This window comes from Sebastes umbrosus, unplaced genomic scaffold (genome assembly GCF_015220745.1).
Source record: "Sebastes umbrosus isolate fSebUmb1 unplaced genomic scaffold, fSebUmb1.pri scaffold_113_arrow_ctg1, whole genome shotgun sequence".
NCBI lineage: Eukaryota > Metazoa > Chordata > Actinopteri > Perciformes > Sebastidae > Sebastes > Sebastes umbrosus.
This window is the reverse complement of record NW_023618448.1, coordinates 40,375-62,500: the sequence shown is the minus strand read 5'-3', so window position 1 is coordinate 62,500 and position 22,126 is coordinate 40,375. Positions and strand designations below refer to the sequence as shown.

Below are 22,126 nucleotides of genomic sequence, written 5' to 3'. Positions count from 1 at the left end.
CACACAAACACACACACACACACACACACACACACACACACACACACACACACTCACACTCACACAAACACACAAAAACACACACACACACACACTCACACACTCACACACACTCACACTCATACTCTCACACACACTCTCACACACACACACACACACACACTCACCAGCTAGTGACGCCGTGCTGAGGACGTTTCCTCACCGGTTAATAATCTGGTGTTCCTTCACCAGGAGAGCTCCTCACTGATGACGCTCAGCGTCTGGATCTGTACCGCCGGCTGGCGGTGTGAACGGACGCCGTTCCTCTCAGGAAACATCCGGGGTGGAAACAACGTGGACTCACCGATGTATCGCCGTATTTGATTCTTCTGATTTCTAAACAGATATTTTAATATCTGCGTCTCTGTGGAGGTAGCAGGAAGTCACCGCTTTTATTGTGGTAGTCTGAGTAACGTGACGTCATATCCGTTCTGTATCCGTCAACCAAAACAAACCTCAGTTCACGCCGCCTTCGCCAAACAGGAAGAGGGACCGTCCGTCCGTTCCACGCTTCCCATTCGCTGCCTGTGTAAGCAGCTGTGCAGCAATGCATTCTGGGAGCGTGGCGGCGGCGCGGTTCAAGAGACGGTCCGTCGCCCGCTCCTCTTTTGCATAAAGTTGAGGTCGAGGCTACTTGATGTAAATCAGCGGCGTCCGACGCGACTCGCCGCCTCTAGAGACTCTAGAAACGTTAAAGTGACCGTTGATCAGACGGATTCATCACCACGACCATCTCTCCATTCAGCGTCTCCACAAACCTCTCAGTCAACTCGTTTCATGGTTTCATGACACAAGAGGAGAAAGTTTCCGCCCCGTGACCACGAACCATCACAATGTTGGCGAAGCATTTCAGAGATGGATGTGTTGCTGGTAGGTTAGCTCACGGCGGGACGTTAGCAGGAGGCTAAACTATTAGCAACATGTTCTCTACATCTCGCTAACACTTTCACCTTCTGTGTGACCGCTGAGGTCACCGCTGAGGTCACCGCTGAGGTCACTGCTGAGGTCACGGCCGAGGTCACCGCCGTGGTCACCGCTGAGGTCACCGCTGAGGTCACGGCCGAGGTCACCGCCGTGGTCACCGCTGAGGTCACAGCAGCAGCAGTGGTGGCGGTGGAGGTTAGCGGAATGCTAAGCTAAACTGTGGTTGAACTGTGTTCTCTTGTCCTCAGTGACTAACGGACGCCACGTGCTGGTACCCAGAGACGTCCGAGAGGAAGCTGAGAAATACGCCAAGGTGAGCAGCACACATCTGTAATCTAATATCATCATATATAAACACCTGAGAAGATTATTGATCCGTCTTCAGAACCGCTCTTTCATCAAGTCTCTTTCCATCGTTGAATGAATGACTGAATGACTGAATGACTGACTGAATGACTGAATGACTGAATGACTGAATGAATGACTGAATGAATGACTGAATGACTGAATGAATGACTGAATGACTGACTGAATGAATGACTGAATGACTGACTGAATGAATGACTGAATGACTGAATGAATGACTGAATGAATGACTGAATGACTGACTGAATGAATGACTGAATGACTGAATGAATGACTGAATGACTGACTGAATGAATGACTGAATGACTGACTGAATGAATGACTGAATGACTGAATGAATGACTGAATGAATGACTGAATGAATGACTGAATGACTGACTGAATGAATGACTGAATGACTGACTGAATGAATGACTGAATGACTGAATGAATGACTGAATGAATGACTGAATGACTGACTGAATGAATGACTGAATGACTGAATGAATGACTGAATGACTGACTGAATGAATGACTGAATGACTGACTGAATGAATGACTGAATGACTGAATGACTGACTGAATGAATGACTGAATGACTGACTGAATGAATGACTGAATGACTGAATGAATGACTGAATGACTGACTGACTGACTGACTGACTGACTGACTGACTGACTGAATGAATGACTGAATGACTGACTGACTGAATGACTGACTGACTGACTGACTGACTGACTGACTGACTGACTGAATGAATGACTGTCTGACTGACTGACTGACTGACTGACTGACTGACTGACTGACTGACTGACTGAATGACTGAATGACTGACTGACTGACTGACTGACTGACTGACTGAATGACTGACTGAATGACTGAATGGCTGAATGACTGAATGACTGGCTGAATGACTGAATGAATGACTGACTGAATGACTGAATGAATGACTGAATGACTGAATGACTGACTGAATGACTGACTGAATGACTGAATGACTGAATGACTGGCTGAATGACTGAATGAATGACTGACTGACTGACTGAATGACTGAATGACTGACTGAATGACTGACTGAATGACTGAATGACTGGCTGAATGACTGAATGAATGACTGGCTGAATGACTGACTGACTGACTGACTGACTGAATGACTGAATGACTGACTGAATGACTGAATGACTGGCTGAATGACTGAATGAATGACTGACTGACTGACTGAATGAATTGGTTGCATCTCTGATCTGGTTACGCTGCCGTAAAGTGGTATCGGAGCCGTTGTATCAGAGCTGTTTTCTGGTCCGATACTGGTATCTGGTCCAATACTGGTATCGGTATCGGTGCATCCCTAGTGATAAAACGTGAGATTAATGGTGATTAAAGATGTGAACTGGCGCCTGGTTAGCTCAGTTGGTAGAGCGGGCGCCCATGTATGGCCAAGGCTCAGTCCTAGCCGCGGTGGACCCGGGTTCGAATCCGGCCTGTGGACCTTTCCGCATGTCATTTCTCTCTCTCCCCCTTTCCAACACTCTATCCACTGTCCTATCAATAAAACGCTTAAAAAAAAAAATTCCCCCAAAAAATAACTTTAAAAGAAAAAAGATGTGAAGTGGTTGACGTGGTGTGTCTGTGTGTTTCAGGACTCTCTGGAGGAGGAGGACGACTCTGATGAAGACAACATGTAGTCTCTCCTCTGCTGCTCCTTCTTCATGTTTTCTAGTTTAATAACGTTCATGATGTTTCTGCTCTGATCAGTTTCAGCTTTCACAATAAAAAATATGTTTTCTGTTTTTCTGTCTGACTCATTAACCCCCCCGACCCGTCAGTCAGGAGGAACCAGGTACTTCTACTCTAGTACTGTACATTTAAGGTACTTAAAGGTCCTGTTAGTAACTTGTTCAGGTATAACTCATTGCTGGTCGGTGTCTCATGGTCTCTCGTGTGTCTCATGGTCTCTCGTGTGTCTCATGGTCTCTCGTGTGTCTCCTGGTCTCTCGTGTGTCTCCGCTGTTCAGACTCAGACTCCAACACAAACTCCAGTGAAGCACCAAAACCTCTTGGTTGTATCTAGTGAAGCTGTTAAACAGTGTTGGCCGCGGTCGGAGGACGCGGGGGAGACCGTAGCTTTGGTCTCCAGGACCGGAGTCTCTGCTCCTCTGCTCCTCTGCTCCTCTGCTCCTCTGCTCCTCTGCCTGCCTTCACTCACACACCGCGCTCCTTCTCTCTCTCTCTCTCCACCTCTCACGTGCATGCTGCTCACTCCACACTGCAGAAGAGTTAGTTTAGCTCTGAGAATATCTAGTGAATGTTCAGTGGACGTTTGTGCAGAAATAACTGCTGCAGCTCCTCCAGACCAACAGAGGTTTCCCGTGTCTTGTGAAGTGACGGGGCTCCGCAGAGAGAAACGTTATCGTCTCCCACCAAAACTCCGGCGTCTCCCCCGTTCCCTCCGGCCGCGGTCGGGAGGCTGAGGCGGGAAAAGCCAACACTAGGATCAGCATTGATTCATGGAGAGACCTTGGTCTGGTCAGCTAACATTACTGCCAAGCAGCTGAAATATAGAGTGATATTGTGCTTTTAGCTGACGTGTGTCTCCTCACTGTGTTGAGCGATGCTCCTTCATGTCTATGTAGAGCGAGCACAAGCGCCAGCAACAGGACGCTGACTTTAGTTGACTTAACGGACACAGGTGAAGCTGTTAACAAGACATTTAGGATTCTGACTAACAGTCCCTTTAAATATATAATAAATATTAAATATATAATAATAAACATGAAATATATAATAACAAACAGTCCCTTTAAGTTGAGTATTTCCATGTTCTGCTACTTTCTACTTTGAGGTAACTGTAATACTTTATACTTTATCCATAGACATCACATGGAATGTGTAGTAGTAGTAGTAGTACTTGTACTTGTACTGCAGTAAAGGACCAGGGGCCTCATGTATAAACGGTGCGCACGTACTAAAACGTTGCGTACGCTGTCACGCTCACACCGGGATGTATAAAAATCAACGTGACGTGAGAATGTGCGGGCCGTCCTCCAAACTCTGTCATCTGGCAGTGTCAAACTACAAAGTACTGAAACTCGCCAAATGTGTAAAAATAATTTTTCCACTCACCTTACTGAGCTTTATTTATGATGTGAGATAAAAAAACAATAACACATATTTCTTAACTAGTTTGCGCATAATGTTTAACATCAGAAAGGCACAACAGAAACACATTTAAACTAATTTCCCAGAGATGACATGACTTAACCACCGTGCCAAAAACAACATCGCGTGCTGCACAATGTGGCAGACCACCGTGGTGAGCCTGTGTCCCCTGGAGCTACAGATGGATGAACCGGACCCTGGCACACCTAACAATGAGCCAAATGCAGCAGCTATACGGCGCCGTTTGGATGAGATACACAGAATGTAAAGCAACGAGGTGAGTTGAGACAAACGTTTATTTTTAACAAGGTCTTTTAATATATGACTTATCCCACCATCATTCATTCTTTTTAATTCGTTGCATATATATATATAAATAGATATAGATATATCTAAGGGATATATAGATATAGATATATCTATATATATCCTTCATTGTATTGACAATCTCTCTCTGTGACTCCAGCACAGCGTATAGGATATATTTAGTGAGGACTCAGCAGACCGGGGCCCCTCAGCAGTTGATGCCCGGGGCGCAGCTGATCGTGCGCCTTCGGGAGCCTTCGGAAATCTTCGGGAGCCTTCGGGAGCCTTCGGGTGCGCACGGTCAGCTGCTGTGGAGACGCGTTGCGTTTGTTACTGGTTCCTAATGAAACACCATCAAATTAAATATGTTTTCTAGCTTCCACCTCAGTAACAAACACTTCAATTTCACACTCTGTGAAATTCTTCTTTTCTGTTCCTTTTCCAGCGTGATCTGCCGTCGTTATCTGGACAATAAGTGACAGCAGGGCGCGTGTTTATAGTCATTTGCATAGTTATTAATGGGAGGAGACAAGGCGGACCAAGTGGCACGTGCAGCTGCGCTCAATTTCACGTCAATTGGGATGTATAAAGGAAAGGTGCGCAGGAACATGCGTACGCACGGTTTTATACATGTGAAAATTTCTGTGCATACGTACTTTTCTAATTTTGTGAGTACGCCATCTTCCAGTGTGAAAGCTGCGCAGTCTTTTATACATGAGGCCCCAGAGTACTACTGTCCAGAAGGTGTGAAGGGCTCAGTGTGTATTAGACAGGAACATACCATATATGGTTTTGTCGTCACTCTCTTCCTGTGACGTAAGGCGCCGATGAGCCCGCCCACTGGACGAACCGCGTCACAAACACCGAGTGTCTCCGAATAAAACCGACGTTTGTTCCCGTGATTCTGGTTTAAATGTGTTTTTATAGTGTTCTGGCTCCGGTTCGGCTCGTTTAGCGGGTGTTTGTGTATCAGCGGACCGGTTCGGAGCCTGGTTCAACACGATACCCCGAGATGTGACGTTGTCTCACATATGGACCCGCATCGCCAAACTCCATTTAAAAAAGTGACCACTAAAGGTTGACAGCGGTCATCGGCCAGTTATTGACGTAAAAGAACAGCATTTGGGAGCTATAACAAAGTCACAATAGCACCTCTTAGTTTCGGCTTACATGTCATGCAACAAGCAGCTCGTATATAAACACTAATTGCACTTTTATTCACTATTTGACCTGTTTCCGGTGAATCCGGTCCAGCAGCTTTCACCTCGGAACGCGGTGGCGAACCGTTGTAATTGTTTATATTTTGTGTACATTAATTCATGCTTTGTGAGCAGATATATTATAAATTGTAACGGCTTCCAGAATGTATTGTGTGTTTGTCTCGCAGGTCCGCAGCTCAGTGGTAAACAGGTTCTGTTAAATGAGCAGGTTTCTGAATGGAGTCTGGTGAGCGGCTCACAGCACGTAACGGGGCGGGGCTTCCTGCAGTGACGCGATAGACGGAAGCCCGCTCAGCCAATAGCGACGCGCCGCTTCTTGGAACAAAACGCGCGAGACCAATTACAATCCTCAGTGGCGGGTTTTTTCTTGTGAACTTGCCTCTGATTGGACAACCATCCAGCGGATGCCGTCATTTCCCTCGTGGCGCCGCGTTCGTATCGACCAATAGCGACGCCAGAAGACGGTATGTCCTATTAAAATCCAGGAATCGCTCGACCAATCAGATTGCTCCGTTGCGTCCAGCGCTGTCACCGCAGCCAATCAGGTGTCTGGAAACAGAGCTCAGAGCTCAACAGCTTGTTGTTCGTGTCTCGCTGTTAAAGAGGAGAAGCAGCGGAGCCGCTAGTGTGAGTATATAACCCTATATAACCCTATATAACCCTATAGAACACTATTAAAACCTTCCTCTGACTCTGATCCCCGGTAGAACCGGAGAACCGGAGCCGTGTGGATGTGACCGGCAGCTCTCAGTGAGTCTCTGTAGCTCTGTGTGTTTAGCTGTGATGAGTCTCTGATGGCTGCTGGTTGTTGTTCACTGAAGACATGAAGACATGAAGACATGAAGACAAGCTGCTGCTCTGAGGAGACAAACATCACACAACCAATCTTCAATAAGAAACACAACAGTTGTGGTTCCGTCCAATGTCACCCGGTCCGGTCCGGTTCGGCTCGGTACGAACTTAGTTTAGCCTGAAACACGAGCTAATGTCGCAGCTAGCAGCTAGCTGCGCTGCTAACAGCAGCTTTACATCTGATCCACTGACTAGCTAGCGAGCTAACTGTAGCTAACGGCTAACAGGGTTAGCCGTTAGCTACAGTTAGCTCAGAGAGCCTGAGCGCCGCTGCTGCCGTCACACACACAGAGTTTACACTTTACTGGTGCCGGGACTCGGTTCTGTCTGTCCCGGGTCTCTGTCTCCAGCAGCTGCTAGCAGCCGGTTAGAGAGGAGGGGGGGGAGTTAGCCGAGCTGTGATGGCGACCAGACCCAGAGACCCAGAGACTGAGAGGAGCGGGAAGACAGACTGCTCTCCGTGTCCTCTCTCCGTGTCCCCTTTCCGTGTGTCCTCTCCGTGTCTCCCTGTCCTCTCTCCGTGTCCTCTCTGAACCGTCAGCCGGCTGTAACCGGAGCTCTGTGTCCGGTGTGAGTAGCGCTGCTAGCTGCCTCAGAGTCCGGGGGGGGGGGGGGGGTCAGAGGCTAGTTGGTTAGCTTAGCATTGTCTTAGTGTGACATCCTGTCCCCGTCTGTCCTCTGCTGTCCAGCTAAGTCCCGTCCTGTCTCTGTTTTTCAGCGATCCACCATCTTCCGAGCTGGACTCCCTCAAATAACCGCAGACATGAAGGTGAGTGTTTGACCTGAGACACCAACTGAGACACCGACCGGTCCCAGTCTGAGACACCAACTGAGACACCAACTGAGACACCGACTGAGACACCGACTGGTCCCAGTCTGAGACACCAACTGAGACACCAACTGAGACACCGACCGGTCCCAGTCTGAGACACCAACTGAGACACCAACTGAGACACCGACTGAGACACCGACTGGTCCCAGTCTGAGACACCGACTGAGACACTGACTGGTCCCAGTCTGAGACACCAACTGAGACACCAACTGAGACACCGACTGAGACACCGACTGGTCCCAGTCTGAGACACCAACTGAGACACCAACTGAGACACCGACTGAGACACCGACTGAGACACCGACTGGTCCCAGTCTGAGACACCAACTGAGACACCAACTGAGACACCGACTGGTCCCAGTCTGAGACACCAACTGAGACACCAACTGAGACACCGACTGGTCCCAGTCTGAGACACCAACTGAGACACCAACTGAGACACCGACTGGTCCCAGTCTGAGACACCAACTGAGACACCAACTGAGACACCAACTGAGACACCAACTGAGACAACGACCGGTCCCAGTCTGAGACACCAACTGAGACACCGACCGGTCCCAGTCTGAGACACCGACTGAGACACCAACTGAGACACCGACCGGTCCCAGTCTGAGACACCGACTGAGACACCAACTGAGACACCGACTGGTCCCAGTCTGAGACACCAATTGAGACACCGACTGAGACACCGACTGGTCCCAGTCTGAGACACCGACTGAGACACCGACTGGTCCCAGTCTGAGACACCAACTGAGACACCGACCGGTCCCAGTCTGAGACACCAACTGAGACACCGACTGAGACACCGACCGGTCCCAGTCTGAGACACCAACTGAGACACCGACTGAGACACCGACTGGTCCCAGTCTGAGACACCAACTGAGACACCGACCGGTCCCAGTCTGAGACACCGACTGAGACACCGACTGGTCCCAGTCTGAGACACCAACTGAGACACCAACTGAGACACCGACCGGTCCCAGTCTGAGACACCAACTGAGACACCGACTGAGACACCGACTGGTCCCAGTCTGAGACACCAACTGAGACACCGACTGAGACACCGACTGGTCCCAGTCTGAGACACCAACTGAGACAACGACCGGTCCCAGTCTGAGACACCAACTGAGACACCGACCGGTCCCAGTCTGAGACACCGACTGAGACACCGACTGGTCCCAGTCTGAGACACCAACTGAGACACCGACTGGTCCCAATCTGAGACACCAACTGAGACACCGACTGAGACACCGACTGGTCCCAGTCTGAGACACCAACTGAGACACCGACTGAGACACCGACTGGTCCCAGTCTGAGACACCAACTGAGACACCGACCGGTCCCAGTCTGAGACACCAACTGAGACACCGACTGAGACACCGACTGATCCCAGTCTGAGACACCAACTGAGACAACAACCGGTCCCAGTCTGAGACACCAACTGAGACACCGACCGGTCCCAGTCTGTGACACCGACTGAGACACCAACCGGTCCCAGTCTGAGACACCAACTGAGACACCGACTGAGACACCGACTGGTCCCAGTCTGAGACACCAACTGAGACACCGACTGAGACACCGACTGGTCCCAGTCTGAGACACCAACTGAGACACCGACCGGTCCCAGTCTGAGACACCAACTGAGACACCGACCGGTCCCAGTCTGAGACACCAACTGAGACACCGACTGAGACACCGACTGGTCCCAGTCTGAGACACCGACTGAGACACAGACTGGTCCCAGTCTGAGACACAAACTGGTCCCAGTCTGAGACACCAACTGGTCCCAGTCTGAGACACCAACTGGTCCCAGTCTGAGAGACAGACTGGTCCCAGTCTGAGACACCGACTGAGACACAGACTGGTCCCAGCTTGAGACACCAACTGATCCCAGTCTGAGACACCGACCCGTCCCAGTCTGAGACACCAACTGGTCCCAGTCTGAGACACCGACTGGTCCCAGTCTGAGACACCAACTGAGACACCAACTGGTCCCAGTCTGAGACACCAACTTGTCCCAGTCTGAGACACCGACTGGTCCTAGTCTGAGACACCAACTGAGACACCGACCGGTCCCAGTCTGAGACACCAACTGAGACACCGACTGAGACACCGACCGGTCCCAGTCTGAGACACCAACTGAGACACCGACTGAGACACCAACTGAGACACCGACTGGTCCCGGTCTGAGACACCAACTGAGACACCGACTGGTCCCAGTCTGAGACACCAACTGAGACACCGACTGAGACACCAACTGGTCCCAGTCTGAAACACCAACTTGTCCCAGTCTGAGACACCAACTGGTCGCAGTCTGAGACACCAACTGGTCGCAGTCTGAGACACCAACTGGTCCCAGTCTGAGACACCGACTGAGACACCGACTGAGACACCAACTGGTCCCAGTCTGAAACACCAACTTGTCCCAGTCTGAGACACCAACTGGTCGCAGTCTGAGACACCAACTGGTCGCAGTCTGAGACACCAACTGGTCCCAGTCTGAGACACCAACTGGTCGCAGTCTGAGACACTAACTGGTCCCAGTCTGAGACACCAACTGAGACACCAACTGGTCCCAGTCTGAGACACCAACTGAGACACCAACTGGTCCCAGTCTGAGACACCAACTGAGACACCGACCGGTCCCAGTCTGAGACACCGACTGAGACACCGACTGGTCCCAGTCTGAGACACCAACTGAGACACCGACTGGTCCCAATCTGAGACACCAACTGAGACACCGACTGAGACACCGACTGGTCCCAGTCTGAGACACCAACTGAGACACGACTGAGACACCGACTGGTCCCAGTCAGTCTGAGACACCAACTGAGACACCGACCGGTCCCAGTCTGAGACACCAACTGAGACAACCGACTGAGACACCGACTGATCCCAGTCTGAGACACCAACTGAGACAACAACCGGTCCCAGTCTGAGACACCAACTGAGACACCGACCGGTCCCAGTCTGTGACACCGACTGAGACACCAACCGGTCCCAGTCTGAGACACCAACTGAGACACCGACTGAGACACCGACTGGTCCCAGTCTGAGACACCAACTGAGACACCGACTGAGACACCGACTGGTCCCAGTCTGAGACACCAACTGAGACACCGACCGGTCCCAGTCTGAGACACCAACTGAGACACCGACCGGTCCCAGTCTGAGACACCAACTGAGACACCGACTGAGACACCGACTGGTCCCAGTCTGAGACACCGACTGAGACACAGACTGGTCCCAGTCTGAGACACAAACTGGTCCCAGTCTGAGACACCAACTGGTCCCAGTCTGAGACACCAACTGGTCCCAGTCTGAGAGACAGACTGGTCCCAGTCTGAGACACCGACTGAGACACAGACTGGTCCCAGCTTGAGACACCAACTGATCCCAGTCTGAGACACCGACTGGTCCCAGTCTGAGACACCAACTGGTCCCAGTCTGAGACACCGACTGGTCCCAGTCTGAGACACCAACTGAGACACCAACTGGTCCCAGTCTGAGACACCAACTTGTCCCAGTCTGAGACACCGACTGGTCCTAGTCTGAGACACCAACTGAGACACCGACCGGTCCCAGTCTGAGACACCAACTGAGACACCGACTGAGACACCGACCGGTCCCAGTCTGAGACACCAACTGAGACACCGACTGGTCCCGGTCTGAGACACCAACTGAGACACCGACTGGTCCCAGTCTGAGACACCAACTGAGACACCGACTGAGACACCAACTGGTCCCAGTCTGAAACACCAACTTGTCCCAGTCTGAGACACCAACTGGTCGCAGTCTGAGACACCAACTGGTCGCAGTCTGAGACACCAACTGGTCGCAGTCTGAGACACCAACTGGTCCCAGTCTGAGACACCGACTGAGACACCGACTGAGACACCAACTGGTCCCAGTCTGAAACACCAACTTGTCCCAGTCTGAGACACCAACTGGTCGCAGTCTGAGACACCAACTGGTCGCAGTCTGAGACACCAACTGGTCCCAGTCTGAGACACCAACTGGTCGCAGTCTGAGACACTAACTGGTCCCAGTCTGAGACACCAACTGAGACACCAACTGGTCCCAGTCTGAGACACCAACTGAGACACCAACTGGTCCCAGTCTGAGACACCGACTGGTCCCAGTCTGAGACACCAACTGAGACACCAACTGGTCCCAGTCTGAGACACCAACTGGTCCCAGTCTGAGACACCGACTGAGACACCAACTGGTCCTAGTCTGAGACACAGACTGGTCCCAGTCTGAGACACAAACTGGTCCCAGTCTGAGACACCAACTGGTCCCAGTCTGAGACACAGACTGGTCCCAGTCTGAGACACCGACTGAGACACAGACTGGTCCCAGCCTGAGACACCAACTGATCCCAGTCTGAGACACCGACTGGTCCCAGTCTGAGACACCAACTGAGACACCAACTGGTCCCAGTCTGAGACACCGACTGGTCCCAGTCTGAGACACCGAATGAGACACCGACTGGTCCCAGTCTGAGACACCGAATGAGACACCGACTGGTCCCAGTCTGAGACACCAACTGAGACACCAACTGGTCCCAGTCCGAGACACCGACTGGTCCCAGTCTGAGACACCAACTGAGACAACAACCGGTCCCAGTCTGAGACACCAACTGAGACACCGACCGGTCCCAGTCTGAGACACCGACTGAGACACCAACCGGTCCCAGTCTGAGACACCAACTGAGACACCGACTGAGACACCGACTGGTCCCAGTCTGAGACACCAACTGAGACACCGACTGAGACACCGACTGGTCCCAGTCTGAGACACCAACTGAGACACCGACCGGTCCCAGTCTGAGACACCAACTGAGACACCGACCGGTCCCAGTCTGAGACACCAACTGAGACACCGACTGAGACACCGACTGGTCCCAGTCTGAGACACCGACTGAGACACAGACTGGTCCCAGTCTGAGACACAAACTGGTCCCAGTCTGAGACACCAACTGGTCCCAGTCTGAGACACAGACTGGTCCCAGTCTGAGACACCGACTGAGACACAGACTGGTCCCAGCTTGAGACACCAACTGATCCCAGTCTGAGACACCGACTGGTCCCAGTCTGAGACACCAACTGGTCCCAGTCTGAGACACCGACTGGTCCCAGTCTGAGACACCAACTGAGACACCAACTGGTCCCAGTCTGAGACACCAACTTGTCCCAGTCTGAGACACCGACTGGTCCTAGTCTGAGACACCAACTGAGACACCGACCGGTCCCAGTCTGAGACACCAACTGAGACACCGACTGAGACACCGACCGGTCCCAGTCTGAGACACCAACTGAGACACCGACTGGTCCCGGTCTGAGACACCAACTGAGACACCAACTGGTCCCAGTCTGAGACACCAACTTGTCCCAGTCTGAGACACCGACTGGTCCCAGTCTGAGACACCAACTGAGACACCGACTGAGACACCAACTGGTCCCAGTCTGAAACACCAACTTGTCCCAGTCTGAGACACCAACTGGTCGCAGTCTGAGACACCAACTGGTCGCAGTCTGAGACACCAACTGGTCCCAGTCTGAGACACCAACTGGTCGCAGTCTGAGACACTAACTGGTCCCAGTCTGAGACACCAACTGAGACACCAACTGGTCCCAGTCTGAGACACCAACTGAGACACCAACTGGTCCCAGTCTGAGACACCGACTGGTCCCAGTCTGAGACACCAACTGAGACACCAACTGGTCCCAGTCTGAGACACCAACTGGTCCCAGTCTGAGACACCGACTGAGACACCAACTGGTCCCAGTCTGAGACACAGACTGGTCCCAGTCTGAGACACCAACTGGTCCCAGTCTGAGACACCAACTGGTCCCAGTCTGAGACACAAACTGGTCCCAGTCTGAGACACAAACTGGTCCCAGTCTGAGACACCAACTGGTCCCAGTCTGAGACACAGACTGGTCCCAGTCTGAGACACCGACTGAGACACAGACTGGTCCCAGCCTGAGACACCAACTGATCCCAGTCTGAGACACCGACTGGTCCCAGTCTGAGACACCAACTGGTCCCAGTCTGAGACACCAACTGAGACACCGACTGGTCCCAGTCTGAGACACCGAATGAGACACCGACTGGTCCCAGTCTGAGACACCGAATGAGACACCGACTGGTCCCAGTCTGAGACACCGAATGAGACACCGACTGGTCCCAGTCTGAGACACCAACTGAGACACCAACTGGTCCCAGTCCGAGACACCGACTGGTCCCAGTCTGAGACACCAACTGGTCCCAGTCCGAGACACCGACTGGTCCCAGTCTGAGACACCAACTGGTCCCAGTCTGAGACACCAACTGAGACACCAACTGGTCCCAGTCTGAGACACCAACTGAGACACCGACTGGTCCCAGTCTGAGACACCAACTGGTCCCAGTCTGAGACACCGACTGGTCCCAGTCTGAGACACCAACTGGTCCCAGTCTGAGACACCACTGATCCCAGTCTGAGACACCGACTGGTCCCAGTCTGAGACACCAACTGGTCCCAGTCTGAGACACCAACTGGTCCCAGTCTGAGACACCACTGGTCCCAGTCTGAGACACCAACTGGTCCCAGTCTGAGACACCAACTGAGACACCAACTGGTCCCAGTCTGAGACACCAACTTGTCCCAGCCTGAGACACCGACCGGTCCCAGTCTGAGACACCAACTGAGACACCGACTGAGACACCGACCGGTCCCAGTCTGAGACACCAACTGAGACACCGACTGAGACACCGACTGGTCCCAGTCTGAGACACCAACTGAGACACCGACTGAGACACCAACTGGTCCCAGTCTGAGACACCAACTTGTCCCAGTCTGAGACACCGACTGGTCCCAGTCTGAGACACCAACTGGTCCCAGTCTGAGACACCAACTGAGACACCAACTGAGACACCAACTGGTCCCAGTCCGAGACACCGACTGAGACACCAACTGGTCACAGTCTGAGACACCGACTGGTCCCAGTCTGAGACACCGACTGGTCCCAGTCTGAGACACCGACTGGTCCCAGTCTGAGACACCAACTGGTCCCAGTCCGAGACACCGACTGGTCCCAGTCTGAGACACCAACTGGTCCCAGTCTGAGACACCAACTGAGACACCAACTGGTCCCAGTCTGAGACACCAACTGAGACACCGACTGGTCCCAGTCTGAGACACCAACTGGTCCCAGTCTGAGACACCGACTGGTCCCAGTCTGAGACACCAACTGGTCCCAGTCTGAGACACCACTGGTCCCAGTCTGAGACACCGACTGGTCCCAGTCTGAGACACCAACTGGTCCCAGTCTGAGACACCAACTGGTCCCAGTCTGAGACACCAACTGGTCCCAGTCTGAGACACCACTGGTCCCAGTCTGAGACACCAACTGGTCCCAGTCTGAGACACCACTGGTCCCAGTCTGAGACACCGACCGGTCCCAGTCTGAGACACCAACTGAGACACCGACTGAGACACCGACTGGTCCCAGTCTGAGACACCAACTGAGACACCGACTGAGACACCAACTGGTCCCAGTCTGAGACACCGACTGGTCCCAGTCTGAGACACCGACTGGTCCCAGTCTGAGACACCAACTGGTCCCAGTCTGAGACACCAACTGGTCCCAGTCTGAGACACCAACTGAGACACCAACTGGTCCCAGTCTGAGACACCAACTGGTCCCAGTCTGAGACACCAACTGGTCGCAGTCTGAGACACCAACTGGTCCCAGTCTGAGACACCAACTGACCCCAGTCTGAGACACCAACTGAGACACCAACTGGTCCCAGTCTGAGACACCAACTGAGACACCAACTGGTCCCAGTCTGAGACACCGACTGAGACACCAACTGGTCCCAGTCTGAGACACCGACTGGTCCCAGTCTGAGACACCGACTGGTCCCAGTCTGAGACACCAACTGGTCCCAGTCTGAGACACCGACTGAGACACAGACTGGTCCCAGCCTGAGACACCAACTGATCCCAGTCTGAGACACCGACTGGTCCCAGTCTGAGACACCAACTGAGACACCAACTGGTCCCAGTCTGAGACACCAACTAAGACACCAACTGGTCCCAGTCTGAGACACCGAATGAGACACCGACTGGTCCCAGTCTGAGACACCAACTAAGACACCAACTGGTCCCAGTCTGAGACACCGAATGAGACACCGACTGGTCCCAGTCTGAGACACCAACTGAGACACCAACTGGTCCCAGTCCGAGACACCGACTGAGACACCAACTGGTCACAGTCTGAGACACCGACTGGTCCCAGTCTGAGACACCGACTGGTCCCAGTCTGAGACACCAACTGGTCCCAGTCTGAGACACCAACTGGTCCCAGTCTGAGACACCACTGGTCCCAGTCTGAGACACCGACTGGTCCCAGTCTGAGACACCAACTGGTCCCAGTCTGAGACACCGACTGAGACACCAACTGGTCCCAGTCTGAGACACCGACTGAGGCACTAACTGGTCCCAGTCTGAGACACCGACTGGTCCCAGTCTGAGACACCGACTGAAGCACTAACTGGTCCCAGTCTGAGACACCGACTGGTCCCAGTCTGAGACACCGACTGAGGCACTGACTGGTCCCAGTCTGAGGCACCGACTGGTCCCAGTCTGAGACACCGACTGAGGCACTAACTGGTCCCAGTCTGAGACACCGACTGGTCCCAGTCTGAGACACCGACTGAGGCACTAACTGGTCCCAGTCTGAGACACCGACTGGTCCCAGTCTGAGACACCGACTGAAGCACTAACTGGTCCCAGTCTGAGACACCGACTGGTCCCAGTCTGAGACACCGACTGGTCCCAGTCTGAGACACCGACTGAGGCACTGACTGGTCCCAGTCTGAGGCACCGACTGGTCCCAGTCTGAGACACCAACTGGTCCCAGTCTGAGACACCACTGGTCCCAGTCTGAGACACCAACTGGTCCCAGTCTGAGACACCAACTGAGACACCAACTGGTCCCACTCTGAGACACCAACTTGTCCCAGCCTGAGACACCGACCGGTCCCAGTCTGAGACACCAACTGAGACACCGACCGGTCCCAGTCTGAGACACCAACTGAGACACCGACTGAGACACCGACCGGTCCCAGTCTGAGACACCAACTGAGACACCGACTGAGACACCGACTGGTCCCAGTCTGAGACACCAACTGAGACACCGACTGAGACACCAACTGGTCCCAGTCTGAGACACCAACTTGTCCCAGTCTGAGACACCGACTGGTCCCAGTCTGAGACACCAACTGGTCCCAGTCTGAGACACCAACTGAGACACCAACTGAGACACCAACTGGTCCCAGTCCGAGACACCGACTGAGACACCAACTGGTCACAGTCTGAGACACCGACTGGTCCCAGTCTGAGACACCGACTGGTCCCAGTCTGAGACACCAACTGGTCCCAGTCCGAGACACCGACTGGTCCCAGTCTGAGACACCAACTGGTCCCAGTCTGAGACACCAACTGAGACACCAACTGGTCCCAGTCTGAGACACCAACTGAGACACCGACTGGTCCCAGTCTGAGACACCAACTGGTCCCAGTCTGAGACACCGACTGGTCCCAGTCTGAGACACCAACTGGTCCCAGTCTGAGACACCACTGGTCCCAGTCTGAGACACCGACTGGTCCCAGTCTGAGACACCAACTGGTCCCAGTCTGAGACACCAACTGGTCCCAGTCTGAGACACCACTGGTCCCAGTCTGAGACACCAACTGGTCCCAGTCTGAGACACCACTGGTCCCAGTCTGAGACACCGACCGGTCCCAGTCTGAGACACCAACTGAGACACCGACTGAGACACCGACTGGTCCCAGTCTGAGACACCAACTGAGACACCGACTGAGACACCAACTGGTCCCAGTCTGAGACACCGACTGGTCCCAGTCTGAGACACCGACTGGTCCCAGTCTGAGACACCAACTGGTCCCAGTCTGAGACACCAACTGGTCCCAGTCTGAGACACCAACTGAGACACCAACTGGTCCCAGTCTGAGACACCAACTGGTCCCAGTCTGAGACACCAACTGGTCGCAGTCTGAGACACCAACTGGTCCCAGTCTGAGACACCAACTGACCCCAGTCTGAGACACCAACTGAGACACCAACTGGTCCCAGTCTGAGACACCAACTGAGACACCAACTGGTCCCAGTCTGAGACACCAACTGAGACACCAACTGGTCCCAGTCTGAGACACCAACTGGTCCTAGTCTGAGACACCGACTGAGACACCAACTGGTCCCAGTCTGAGACACCGACTGGTCCCAGTCTGAGACACCGACTGGTCCCAGTCTGAGACACCAACTGGTCCCAGTCTGAGACACCGACTGAGACACAGACTGGTCCCAGCCTGAGACACCAACTGATCCCAGTCTGAGACACCGACTGGTCCCAGTCTGAGACACCAACTGAGACACCAACTGGTCCCAGTCTGAGACACCAACTAAGACACCAACTGGTCCCAGTCTGAGACACCGAATGAGACACCGACTGGTCCCAGTCTGAGACACCAACTAAGACACCAACTGGTCCCAGTCTGAGACACCGAATGAGACACCGACTGGTCCCAGTCCGAGACACCAACTGAGACACCAACTGGTCCCAGTCCGAGACACCGACTGAGACACCAACTGGTCACAGTCTGAGACACCGACTGGTCCCAGTCTGAGACACCAACTGGTCCCAGTCTGAGACACCAACTGGTCCCAGTCTGAGACACCACTGGTCCCAGTCTGAGACACCGACTGGTCCCAGTCTGAGACACCAACTGGTCCCAGTCTGAGACACCGACTGAGACACCAACTGGTCCCAGTCTGAGACACCGACTGAGGCACTAACTGGTCCCAGTCTGAGACACCGACTGGTCCCAGTCTGAGACACCGACTGAAGCACTAACTGGTCCCAGTCTGAGACACCGACTGGTCCCAGTCTGAGACACCGACTGGTCCCAGTCTGAGACACCGACTGGTCCCAGTCTGAGACACCGACTGAGGCACGGACTGGTCCCAGTCTGAGGCACCGACTGGTCCCAGTCTGAGACACCGACTGAGGCACTAACTGGTCCCAGTCTGAGACACCGACTGGTCCCAGTCTGAGACACCGACTGAGGCACTAACTGGTCCCAGTCTGAGACACCGACTGGTCCCAGTCTGAGACACCGACTGAAGCACTAACTGGTCCCAGTCTGAGACACCGACTGGTCCCAGTCTGAGACACCGACTGGTCCCAGTCTGAGACACCGACTGAGGCACTGACTGGTCCCAGTCTGAGGCACCGACTGGTCCCAGTCTGAGACACCGACTGAGGCACTAACTGGTCCCAGTCTGAGGCACCGACTGGTCGATGTGGACCCTGTGAGACTTGTTAAAGGGGTCCTTCACAGTACAACAGAGGATTGATGAGACTAAATGAGACCAGCAGCACATTAGTGGGACTGAGACACAGACCAGCTCAGACCAACACAGACCAACCCAGACTAGCTCAGACCAGACCAGACCAGCTCAGACCAACCCAGACCAGCTCAGACCAACACAGACCAACCCAGACTAGCTCAGACCAGCTCAGACCAACACAGACCAACCCAGACCAGCTCAGTCCAGCTCATACCAACCCAGACCAACCCAGACCAGCTCAGACCAACAAAGACCAACCCAGAGTAGCACAGACCAGACCACACCAGACCAACACAGACCAACACAGACCAACCCAGACCAGCTCAGACCAACACAGACCAACCCAGACTAGCACAGACCAACCCAGACCAGCTCAGACCAGACCAACATAGACCAACATAGACCAACCCAGACCAGCTCAGACCAGACCAACACAGACCAACCCAGACCAACCCAGACCAGCTCAGACCAGCTCAGACCAACAAAGACCAACCCAGACTAGCACAGACCAACCCAGACCAGCTCAGACCAGACCAGACCAGACCAGACCAGCTCAGACCAACACAGACCAACACAGACCAACACAGACCAACCCAGACCAACCCAGACCAGCTCAGACCAACACAGACCAACACAGACCAACCCAGACTAGCACAGACCAACACAGACCAACCCAGACCAACCCAGACCAGCTCAGACCAACAAAGACCAACCCAGACTAGCACAGACCAACCCAGACCAGCTCAGCTCAGACCAGACCAGCTCAGACCAACACAGACCAACCCAGACCAACCCAGACCAGCTCAGACCAACAAAGACCAACCCAGACTATCACAGACCAACCCAGACCAGCTCAGACCAACACAGACCAGCCCAGACCAACCCAGACCAACCCAGACCAGCTCAGACCTTCAGTCCACCTTAACGCATAACAAGCTTGTGTACAGACTGATGGAGCCAGACTGGGACCAGTTAAACTACCAGACTGGTTTAGTTTATTTTATTGCTGCAGTGCATGCTGGGAGTGTGCTGTGCGGTGTGCTGCAGTGCATGCTGGGAGTGTGTCCTGATGTCACTGGTGTGTGTTTCAGGCAGCAGACGAGCCGCCCTACCTGACGGTGGGGACGGATGTCAGCGCCAAATACAGAGGAGCCTTCTGCGAGGCCAAGATCAAGACCGTCAAACGCATGGTGAAGGTGAAGGTGAGTCCCTCAGGAACCAGATCACCTGCAGACAGGAAGTCCAGGTGTTGACCTCCTCAACAGAGAAACTAAGTAAACCCCCTGACCTCCAGATGACGGAACAGGAAGTGACATCATGCTGACTCATTCCTGCAGCTCTCTAAGGCTGAACCGTAGACAGGAAGTAGAAGGCGGAGTTAAAACACGGCCGACCACTGATTGGTCAGAGAGAAGCGTGTCTAGCGGGACACAAACCGCCATCTTGAATCAGCCGAGCTACCGTCAACAGACACCGCACATTTTATTCACTCGACCCAGATCTGAAAGATGACGGCCCACAAAACTACGTCTACGTACACTACGTACACACTATGTAAACTACGTCTACGTACACTACGTACACACTATGTAAACTACGTCTACGTACACTACGTACACACTATGTAAACTACGTCTACGTACACACTATGTAAACTACGTCTACGTACACACTACGTAAACTACGTCTACGTACACTACGTACACACTATGTAAACTACGTCTACGTACACTATGTACACACTATGTAAACTACGTCTACGTACACACTATGTAAACTACGTCTACGTACACTACGTACACACTATGTAAACTACGTCTACGTACACTACGTACACACTATGTAAACTACGTCTACGTACACACTATGTAAACTATGTCTACGTACACACTATGTAAACTACGTCTATGTACACACTAAGTAAACTACGTCTACGTACACTACGTACACACTATGTAAACTACGTCTACGTACACACTATGTAAACTACGTCTACGTACACACTATGTAAACTACGTCTACGTACACACTATGTAAACTACGTCTACGTACACACTATGTAAACTACGTCTACGTACACACTATGTAAACTACGTCTACGTACACACTATGTAAACTACGTCTACGTACACACTATGTAAACTACGTCTACGTACACTACGTACACACTATGTAAACTACGTCTACGTACACTACGTACACACTATGTAAACTACGTCTACGTACACACTATGTAAACTACGTCTACGTACACACTATGTAAACTACGTCTACGTACACACTATGTAAACTACGTCTACGTACACACTATGTAAACTACGTCTACGTACACACTATGCAAACTACGTCTACGTACACACTATGTAAACTACGTTTACGTACACACTATGTAAACTACGTCTACGTACACTACGTACACACTATGTAAACTACGTCTACGTACACTACGTACACACTATGTAAACTACGTCTACGTACACACTATGTAAACTACGTCTACGTACACTACATAAACTATGTCTACGTACACACTATGTAAACTACGTCTACGTACACACTATGTAAACTACGTCTACGTACACACTATGTAAACTACGTCTACGTACACTACGTAAACTACGTCTACGTACACTATGTAAACTACGTCTACGTACACACTATGTAAACTACGTCTGCGTACACACTATGTAAACTACGTCTGCATACACACTATGTAAACTACGTCTACGTACACACTATGTAAACTACGTCTACGTACACACTATGTAAACTACGCCTACGTACACACTATGTAAACTACGCCTACGTACACACTATGTAAACTACGCCTACGTACACACTATGTAAACTACGTCTACGTACACACTATGTAAACTGTCTACGTACACACTATGTAAACTATGTCTATGTACACTACGTACACACTATGTAAACTGTCTACGTAAACACTGTAAACTATGTCTACGTACAATACGTACACCACGTACACACTATGTAAACTATGTCTACGTAAACACTGTGAACT

At 52.4% G+C, this 22,126-nt stretch overlaps 2 protein-coding genes across 2 annotated transcripts in view; both read left to right on the top strand.

Moving 5' to 3' along the window:
• Positions 1-3,099, top strand: part of psma3 (proteasome 20S subunit alpha 3) — a 12,395-nt gene extending 9,296 nt beyond the window's left edge. The window contains exons 10-11 of the mRNA XM_037762931.1: positions 1,212-1,276; positions 2,950-3,099. Coding sequence (XP_037618859.1) covers positions 1,212-1,276; positions 2,950-2,994 — 110 coding nt within the window. The 3' untranslated portion in view covers positions 2,995-3,099. The remainder of the gene's footprint in view (positions 1-1,211; positions 1,277-2,949) is intronic.
• Positions 3,100-6,783: 3,684 nt separating this feature from the next.
• The window catches only part of arid4a (AT rich interactive domain 4A (RBP1-like)), a 38,422-nt gene continuing 23,079 nt past the window's right edge, over positions 6,784-22,126 (top strand). Inside the window, exons 1-3 of the mRNA XM_037762922.1 lie at positions 6,784-6,946; positions 7,565-7,615; positions 20,193-20,303. Coding sequence (XP_037618850.1) covers positions 6,917-6,946; positions 7,565-7,615; positions 20,193-20,303 — 192 coding nt within the window. The 5' untranslated portion in view covers positions 6,784-6,916. The remainder of the gene's footprint in view (positions 6,947-7,564; positions 7,616-20,192; positions 20,304-22,126) is intronic.